Below are 10,319 nucleotides of genomic sequence, written 5' to 3'. Positions count from 1 at the left end.
ACTTTCTTTAATTTTTATATTTAATGGGTTGTGTGGAGGCTTCAACATCAAGAAGTGCACATTCTCACCATTTCACTAACAATTTAATTACCCAATTTCCAATCAACATAGCATTGACTTTATTCCTTCTTCCACTTGATCACCAACTAGCCTTAAAAGAAAATCCCAACTAACATTTTTTGAGTCAATTTTCTTCTATTTGATCATTGAGCTATGACCCATTTCACAGATATATTTTTTTCTTGGGAAACAAACAATCATAAAAAAAAATACATGAAAACTAAAAGTAATATAAAGGGGAAAAAGGTTAAAAAAAAAAAAAAAAAGCCTAGAATTAGGTTAATTAATTTTCACATATATCCCAACTAACATTTTATGAGTCAATTTTCCTCTATTCGATCATTGAGCTATTACCCATTTAACATATATATATATATATATATATTCTTGGGAAACAAACAATCATAAAAAATAGATGAAACTAAAAGTAGTATAAAGGGGGAAATTTTCTTCTTTTTTTTTTCCCTAGAATTAGGTCAATGTCAACTCTATTGTTGGATTGTTGTATAAGCATTGATTCCATTACCAACAAAGCACAGAATTTAAAATTGGTTGTTTTTTTTTTAATATTTATTTTTATTTAGTTTATTTATTTATTTATTTGATTTTGTTTCGATGAGGATGACCTCTAGAGAATAAATTATTGAATGCTTGCCTTGTTCAATTGCATTATTTTGATAATGGAATCTAGCCATCTATGCTAGCTAGGATTTGAATATAAGGATTTTCACAATATTTTATTTTATTTTAAAAATTTTATGCATACTTTGAATTATATTTGATGTGTAAGACAACCTTTCTCTATTACTATAATGAGAATATGATAAATTTATTTTATAATATTAAGTCAAAATGACATAATTATCCTTATTTCAGAAAAATAGCTCTTACTCTTTTTTGTCTGAGAAAGGTTATAATCCACTGTTCTTGAAAAATGAGAATTATTTTTTCAATTTCAGAATTATTTATTTTTTTAATTGGATTTTCTCAAAAAAAAAAAAATTGAATTAATTTATGATCTTTTACATATTTTATATTTTAGACAAAACAATTTACAAACATTTTAAAGAAAATAACATTACCCCAAAGGATCAAAACATAGAATTGATAGTGAAATAAAAAAGAAAAAGACCCATTTAGTTTCAAAGGGCTATAAGCAATATGACCCTCACTTAGGATTAGGCTTCCTAATCTTATCCAGAAAAAGGTACATAGCCACTATATATGGTTGATAATGGATGCCACCAAGGTCTTTATTGATGGTTTTGAGAATAGGAAATTTACACAACTTTGACTATAAATTATTTTTTAATTTATTATCTTCAAAGTAATGTTTTCATGGTTTAAACATGTTTTGTATTTTTACTCTTATTTTTATTATACTTGATACTTTTTTCAATCGGTCATATTTAGTTGTCAATCTATAATCGAGCATAAGAGAAAAGGAATTTTGGATGATAGCCAAAACCCTTAATGAAGTTTTTAGTGATGTGATTGCTATTAAAGGTCCTTTCGAGAATAACATTGTCGTATCATTTGAAAAAAAAATATCAAAAGGAAAATATGACTAAAATTTAAGTCATTGCTAAAAAAACTATTTAATGTCAAAAATATACTAAAAGGAAAACATCTTTTAGTGGTGGATGAGCATTTAGTGATCACTAAAGGAATATTTAATGCGATCCTCGTTTAATTGTTGCTTTGTCTTTCATACCACTTAAAACTTTCGACATCATGATTCAAATTTTTTTATGGTGACTTTATGTCCACCAATTATAATTCTTATTTTCATATATGCATGATATATTGTTAGAATTGAAAGCGACATTATTTCTTAATTTTCAATGTATTCCAACATTATAAAGTCAATAAAGTCATCTACACTAAAATGCTATGAACTCTTTATTCTCAAAAAATAAATAAAATAAAATAAAAATCAAATAAAAAATCATTGACTTTTTCAAATATCATTGTTGATGCCTTGTAATTTATGATAAATGATAAATCAAATCAAATATATAATCATCATAGACTAAAAGAAATTTCTTGAATTACATTAATTTGATTTATCTTTTTAAACTATGTTTAGTTTTTAAAAATTTTGAGAGGAAAAATAGGAAATAAAAAGTGGATTTAAAGTCAATAAATTATTTTTTTGATATTTTAAATTCATTTTAATTATTTTTTTCTCTTCTATATAAATATTAAATAATTTAAATATATATAAAATTTAAATTAATTTTAAATCTATTTTATTTTTTAGCATTTTTTTATTATAAAACCAAACATGTGAAAATGAGTTTACCTATACTATTTTTTTTCCTTAGTACTGTATTATTTGATTCAATGAACATGTAAGAGAGATAATTTAAAGACCAGACTCGATACGAAAGCGACGCTCCAACCAATATGTAGATTTCCTAATGTTTCATTGTACATAACTTCATTTATTTATATTTGGACTAGTAGAAAACACATGTTGATTTTTTTGAGATCCTTTGCTTGTGATTTATTTTCAACAATCTTTTGGCCATTGTGTGATAGTCAACAAACTACAAACTCCTTCCACCAAAGGAAGGGTTTCATCTTCAAAATACCTTACTTACATAACAAGCTTTCTCCTTCTTCTCTGACTTGATTCCCTCTTTTCAAGAGGGGTGGCAAAGAAATTTATATAAAAATAAATTTATTAAAATAAATGTTGATTGCAAGGACAAATGATAAGTACGGAAGATTAGGGATAAATCAATAGAATATAAAATTTGACAAAATTTTTATATTGTAATATTCCAAGGCATCTTATGTTTAAATATTAACCAAAAGCTTCTAGGATAGACTATGATTGTCTCATGTGGACTTGGTCCATGGCACAAGGGTGCAAATAATTCGTTTAGAGTTTCTTATTTTATTATTATTATTATTATTATTATTATTATTATGTCCAATTAGAAAATTTTGAATATTGTATACAAATTTTTAAGTGAAAAATAAAAATAAAGATGGTAAAACACTATTAGATGTGACTTGTCATCAAGGTTTTATTATTAAGTATAAGTTGCTATCAGGGTACTACTATCAAGCATGAGTTGTATCAAAGGTCTATTGAGTTGAAAACTATAGGCTTTTAGAAAAAATTTCTATCTTTATAAAAAAAATTAGAAAAACACGTTTGGTATTGAAAAAAGTATTTTTTTTTTTTTTTTTTTATTTTTAAAAACAAAAATAGAGTATTTTTAAAAAATATCTTTTAATTGTTTTAAAAAATAATTGTACAAACATATAGAATGATTAAAACTACAGTAATAGATATATAAAATATTTTTAAAACATATTTAAAAAATATTAAAAATATTTCAGATTTTTAAACATACTTTTATATTATAAAACATCATAAAATAGTTTTCAAAAATTGTTTTCAAAAACCGTTACCAAACAAGACCTAAATCTTTTGGTTTTTCTCTTATTTTCTATAAATAAGCATTATTTTGAGTAATCAATAGTGCTTAGTTCTTTAGTATGAGAATTATTTTTGCCTTACTCTTGGATTATTTTGCATAAAACATTTAATGCATATCCCACTCACAAATCATGCAAAAATTCCATCAAAATAATTCAAGAGGAGGTAAATGTCAACTTGAATACACATGTGAGCATAATATTAGTAAAACTTTATAATAAAAACTTATATTAATAATAAATTATAATAATTTGAAAATTTACATACATCTAGAATGTTAAAAAAAGAAAAAAAAAAAAAAAGGAGCAAGTTGACAAATATAATCAAGTAACTAGAATTTTCTTTTTTTTTTAAAAAAAACCTTGAATTATCACTCTTTTTCATATTTAAAATATGCCCAAAATATATCAGAAAATCTTGGTTTAGTCAAATATAGGTAACCATCATCCATCAAATGGTGTGTATAGTTGATTTTTTTTCACTAAATGGTGACATAACAAAACTTTCAGTCATTTGACTATATTATAAAGGTTCCAAAACATCGTTATCAGATCAAAATTCCACAAAAGCAAACCTCAATATTCAATTATTAAGACCCATAAATAATTGTATGAATGATCACTTGACTGTATTGGGAAGGGTACACTGGATCCACCCATAACCACCCACTATTTTTTTTGTCCTTCATATAGAAGTTAATTAATTTATATTGTACATTTTTTTTTCTATCAACAGCCACATAAAATATAGAGGTGGGTTGGTGATGATGCCCTAATAGTAAACTTTAGAGACTTTGAAAATATATGCTCAACATAACATGTTGGACCAGCATATAGATTACATAAAAAAAAAAAAATACAAATTATACAATAATCCTTTTTTTTTATCAATTTATTAATTGGGGTTTCCTTATTTTATTTCCAAAGTTTAATAAGCTGCCTGTTTTATTAGATCTAGATGGAAGGAGTCCTTATTACCAAAAAAAAAAAAATCCAAAAGAAAAAGGGAACAACAACACTACTTTTTGTGAATATCATGGATGGCAGGTGTAACGCCTAATTAATTACATGAATATCAATGCTTTTTGTGAAAGGATCCAAGCATTCTTAAATTATAAAAGGGTTATGAGATGTTTTACATGGAAAAAATTATTCGAGAAAATAATTATTTTTACTTGGGTATTGGTAAATTTCTCTAAAATTTTCTTTGAGCATGCACAAGAAAATTATGTACCATAACTAGGGGTAACAAAGTTCGACACACGTTTTTTGCGGATTTTGATTGAGTATTAATGAGTTTGGTCAAATTTGTGTGGATAATATGTATAATTCGTTTAATAAATAAGTAATTTTTTGATCAAGTTGTATAACATGAATTTAACCTAATTAATTCACCTTATAATCTTATTATTAATTTAATTATATTTTAAAACCATTTAATCTAAGTCATTTTATTTTTTTTTAAAAATAAATAGGTCAATTGACTCATAAACATAGGTTAAAATATTAATTATATAGATATATACAAAACCTAACTCAAACTAATTATTAAATGAGTCAAATGAGTTTCACTATGTGTTATATATTTAATAATGAAATAATATTTGAATTTATGTTTTTTAGATGATTATTATTTGGATTTAACTTGATCTATATAATAGAATATGACATGACATAACCATCAATATAAATGTTACATAATATGTAAAATATATGCATTTATTGATAATTTGAAAATAGATTTTGAATTAAATTAAATAGATTCTCTACTTCGATTTTTAGAGCTTTTACAAAATAAAGATCGATCAAGCATGGAGAGAAGCATTTCAAAATATTATCAAAATGGGAAAAAATATTTATTAAAATTGATTTTAAATATTGGAAGGTTTATATTGGGAAATGTAACGGATAGTGGGAAATTTAAAAAGAAAAAGAAAATAAAAAAGGAAATATAACAATAAATAGACAAAAATGGGATTTGGTCCAACAGAGAATAGAAGGAAAAGATAGGGCGAGAATAGAGGGGAGCCGTGGAAAGGGTAGGGGGGTTGACTTGATCAAGAGGGAAACGTGTCATTGCAGGCCTTTGTATACGGCTCAGTACTTCCAACTGCGTCACCCCCACCTGTTTTCTCCTATCCTATTCATCACCTCTTCCTCCTCCGTACGTCCTTCATATATCTCAACACATCTTTTTCAATAGTATTTAATTTACGAATTTGACATCTATGTGTGAGTGAATATCATATATATGGTCTTCTTTCTCTCCTTGTTCATACGAACAACCCCATTAGTTAGAAGCTAGAATAACAACACCTCAACACCTTTGTGCAGTTTCTCCTTTTTGTGGGGATAGATCATATAGGTTGTGGGTTGTGGTTTGTGATTTGTAAGGAAGGAAAATATATTGATTATAGGGAGAAGAAAAAGAAAAAGGAGAAGGATGATGTATGAACAACAACAGCAGGTGATGAGGATGGATTTGAGGAAGAGGGAGAGGGAGAGGGAGAGGGAGAAGGAGAGATCAATTGAGGAAGAGAGGCTTGAGATTGTTGATTTGAGTGGCATGTCCCTTGACGCTCTCCCTAATCCTTCTCTTAACTTGGCTGCCATCTGCAAGCTAGACCTCTGCAACAACAATCTTCAGGTATATCCATGTTCATGTTTATATTTTTGGCTTTTGGGTTCTTCTTGTTTGGCTTGGTTTAGGGTGTCTATGTAATGATTTCATGTGTTTGATCGATGGAAGGTTAATCAATTCATTGAGACTCCAATGGATGAAAACCCATTTGGGGTTTACCATTCTTCAAGTGGGAACTCAAATGAAATGGGTTTTTCTCATTTTCCACCTTTTTGGAAGAAAAAAAAAAGTCTTATGGTTGTATCATGCATGTATTTTTCCTTTTCATCTCATGAATCTTTTGAAACTTTTGATTGGTATAGAGGCTATAAGAAGTCATATTCATGGAACAAGTTTTGACTATTTGATAATTTTTATCATTAAATCAAGATAATTAAATTTTGCTTAATTAATCAATTTTATCTTTTATAGGTGTGTGAGAAATTAAGGAATTTGCATTTGGAAGCTAATTAGCCAAATATCTCCCAAAAGTGACATAAACCTATCAATTGTCACACCATCACCTATGCCTTTGCAAAGTCTTCACATGTCACTTAATATTTATATAGCTATGCATTTATATTCAAATCCTTTTATATGTGTTATTGTACTAATCAAAGTTTATTCAAATTGGACAGAATATACCAGAATCCTTAACAGCAAGACTACTAAATGTGGTGATATTGGATGTGCACTCAAATCAGCTTAAATCCCTCCCAAACTCAATTGGGTGTCTTTCAAAGCTCAAGGTTTTGAACATCTCTGGGAACCTCATTCAAAACCTCCCCAAAACCATTGAAAATTGCAGGTTTGTTTTCTCCTCCTTGTGCATCTCCTTTCTATAGGCATCAACATTTGATCTTCTTAGTTCCACCATGAGAGACATTCTTATGAATTTTCACAAGGAGAATTCAAATTTGATTGATGAAGTTCAACAAAGTCTTATCAACATAAATATATAGTTAATATACATAGTACCAAACTATTAGTTTTCATATGAGGTTGCAACCACTGCGTTGATTCGGAGGTGTAGTGTTTGTTTTTTTGGTTGAATAGAAAAAAATAAAATATTTAACTTTTTCTATTAAGTTAAAAATAATTTATTAGATATCAACTAATATAATTAAAATAAATTTGTTATTAATATATTTAATTTAATTATATTGGTTGATATCATACGTTATTTTTAATCATATTTTGATTTTTTTTATTCAGTAAAAAAACAAACACCACAATGAAATACCTTTTCACCATACTATTTTGATTAAAGGGTTGACTGAGATTTTGGACCCTCTATAGTCAGAGACTGAAGGAGAACTGTATCAGAAGTCCTAAGTGCTCATTAAAAATAGTTCTAGGCCACCTTTGAGCAGCCCCAGCTGTCCATTAACTCCATTACTCACTAATAAAATATGGGCAATTGAGGATAATATAAACAATCAAGGTTCAAACCCTTGTGGAAAGAGTCTAAATTACTACACGAATGCTGAGATGGTTGGATTTGCTGTGCAAGCAATAAAATAGTTTTTGCCTCATTTCTAGGGCAGAAAATAGAGTCAAATTGGAGTGGATTCACATGGTTGTGGCTCTTTAACATGTTTCTTATGCATGGAATCAAAGGCTAGATATCAACCCTCCTTTGAAGCTTATTCCCAAGAAATCCAAGATATATGAGCTATATAACTCTTTCCTATTTTAAACATAAAGGTTATGTTTATTCCTAAAAAGAAAAAAATGTTAAAAAAAAATTCTTATATTTGATTATATTATAAAAAATAAAAATAAAAGTAAAATATAATTAAATTATTTAGAAATTTATGTATTTTTACATTTTTAAAGTAAAATGAGTTTGAAGGGGTACATGAAAATAATTAATTGATTTTAAATATGTTTTTTATTTTCCTTCACTTTTTCTTTTATTTTACTTTTGCTTTCTTTTTTTTTTTCTTTACATCTTTTCTTAAAATTTCTATGAACCAAACATAGCCTAAGATTTTTTCAAGTGATGATTTAATATAATAAAGAATGATTGTCTATCGTATGATTCTCAAACCCGAAGATTAGATTGAAAAAAATTGCTTTAAGATCAAATGTTATTGCTCTCATTTGGTGGATTAAATGTGATTATTAGTACAAGTGATTAAAATTCCATCAAATATTTGTGGTTCTCACACAGGTCATTGGAGGAACTGAATGCCAACTTCAACCAGCTGACCATGCTACCAGACACCATAGGATTTGAGCTATTGAACATCAAAAAGCTCTCAGTGAACTCCAACAAGCTCATGCTCCTTCCTTCCTCCACTTCCCACTTGACCTCTCTCCAGGTTCTCGATGCCCGGCTCAACTGCCTGAGGGCCCTCCCGGAAGACCTGGAGAACCTCATCAACCTACAAGTCCTCAATGTCAGCCAAAACTTCCAATACCTTGAAACCCTCCCATACTCCATAGGCCTCCTCATGTCCCTGGTGGAACTCGACGCGAGCTACAACAGGATAACTACGTTGCCCGATTCAATGGGATGCCTCAAGAAACTGCAGAAGCTCTGTGTAGAAGGAAACCCCCTCGTTTCGCCTCCAATGGAGGTGGTTGAGCAGGGCATGCAGGCAGTGAAGGAGTACTTAAGCGAGAAGATGACGGCGGCGCATAGATGCTCACCAAAGAAGAAATCATGGATTGGGAAGCTGGTGAGATATGGCACATTCAATGGGACAAATAACGCTAGCCGAGAGGAGAGGGAAGGCTTCCTCAGGTCCGATTATCGGTCCATTGAAGGCCTTGCTACTCCTAGATCCATTGGGATGTTTTCACCAAGACGCCTCTTCTCACCAAGAAACTACTTCTCAAAATGATCATCTATACATCATCATAGCTCTTCTTCAAGTAGATTGTGGGATTATGATATATATATAATATATGTTTGGGGTGTTCTTTAATGGTACTGGTCTTTGTTTTTTGTGCTGAATAATAAAAGTCAAAATATTTTATCTTTTCTCTTCACTGAAAAGTAACTTACTAATATTAACCAATATAACTACAATGAACTTGTTATCAATAAGTTCAATTTAGTTGCGATGATTAATTGATATCAACGTATAACTTTTAGTTGAATAGAAAAAAACCAAAAAACAAATACCATTACATGAAATATCAGGTCTATCATCAAGAAATGGTGACGAGTGTGATTGATCTACTTGCATGAAGATGTTCTAGGGCAAATATATGTAGCAATTTGTGTTGTATTTTTATTGTAAGTAGATATATGCATGCATGCCTACATGGTTGCATATATATAATTAATGAATATTGTAGGATAATTGTAAGATTTGGTTACTTTAAGAGATAATCTCCTTTTCTTGGACACTCTTTCTGACCTTTTGGAAGTGGAATATTACTGATGAATGTGTAAATAAGATTGATTTCTTTGTTCTCTAAATGATGATTTTGGGAAATGAATCTCATTCGTCAAGCAATTATTAATCCTATCACAAGGTCAAGACAAAGGTGGTTTGTTTAAATAAATCTAAATTTGTCAAATTTATTTGAAGGTTAGGGCAAAAATAATTAGATTTAGCTTTAAAAAAGTATAAAAGTATTAAAATATTTTAATTTAATTAAGATTTATCCTGTGGTGCTTAGCTTAAAAAAAAGAGAATATTTCGTCACAGGACTATTTGGTTTGAAATGACGTCTAGCTGAAATTAAAAAGAAAATTTAAGAAGAAAGAGCCAATTTTCTTCTAGAAGGGCTGATCAATAACCCAAGCTAATTGACCAAAAAAGGGGAAAAGAAAAGAGGAGGGAATCACATGAAATTGTTCCATGGTCACCTAACTCACCTTAGACTTATTAATCCGACACTGATAATCAAGAATGGACGAATCACATGGAACTGTTTCCTAGACGGTATATGGTTTTTTTTTTTATATAATAATTTTATTTGTTTTAGGTTTAATAAAGCTTTGAAGCTTTAAAATTCATTTATGTAATTAAGAAAAACCTATCATATATATAATGTTAAAAGAATTTTTTTTTTCTCCATTTGAAAAAGGCGAGGAGAAAAATAAAGACGGTCCAAAAGGAGAAAATCAAAGTTTAAAAGTGAGTTTCAATTATCTTTTTTAAAATGGCATAAGAGTATTATTAATGGCGGAGTAAGAAAATAAGTTGAAGAGAGTCGAGAA

General features: G+C 28.7%; 1 protein-coding gene across 1 annotated transcript; it reads left to right on the top strand.

Annotated features, from left to right (window-relative positions):
• Nucleotides 1-5,701: 5,701 nt before the first annotated feature.
• LOC117924874 (plant intracellular Ras-group-related LRR protein 6-like) lies at nucleotides 5,702-9,136 on the top strand. The gene is made up of 3 exons (XM_034843603.1): nucleotides 5,702-6,163; nucleotides 6,775-6,944; nucleotides 8,313-9,136. Exons 1-3 carry the CDS (start codon nucleotides 5,960-5,962, stop codon nucleotides 8,986-8,988), a joined length of 1,050 nt encoding a protein of 349 aa, XP_034699494.1. The 5' UTR covers nucleotides 5,702-5,959; the 3' UTR covers nucleotides 8,989-9,136.
• Nucleotides 9,137-10,319: the final 1,183 nt, after the last annotated feature.

The sequence above is a fragment of the Vitis riparia genome, chromosome 11 (assembly GCF_004353265.1).
Source record: "Vitis riparia cultivar Riparia Gloire de Montpellier isolate 1030 chromosome 11, EGFV_Vit.rip_1.0, whole genome shotgun sequence".
Classification (NCBI taxonomy): domain Eukaryota; kingdom Viridiplantae; phylum Streptophyta; class Magnoliopsida; order Vitales; family Vitaceae; genus Vitis; species Vitis riparia.
The sequence above is the reverse complement of the archived record's forward strand: the minus strand, read 5'-3'. Positions and strand labels throughout refer to the sequence as shown.

Bases quoted from the DNA above. Each gene is read 5' to 3' on its own strand.
- LOC117924874 (XM_034843603.1), top strand. From the start codon at position 5,960: ATGATGTATGAACAACAACAGCAGGTGATGAGGATGGATTTGAGGAAG. The intron at 6,164-6,774 runs GTATATCCATGT...CAAATTGGACAG, and splicing joins TCTGCAACAACAATCTTCAG to AATATACCAGAATCCTTAAC. The intron at 6,945-8,312 runs GTTTGTTTTCTC...GTTCTCACACAG, and splicing joins AAAACCATTGAAAATTGCAG to GTCATTGGAGGAACTGAATG.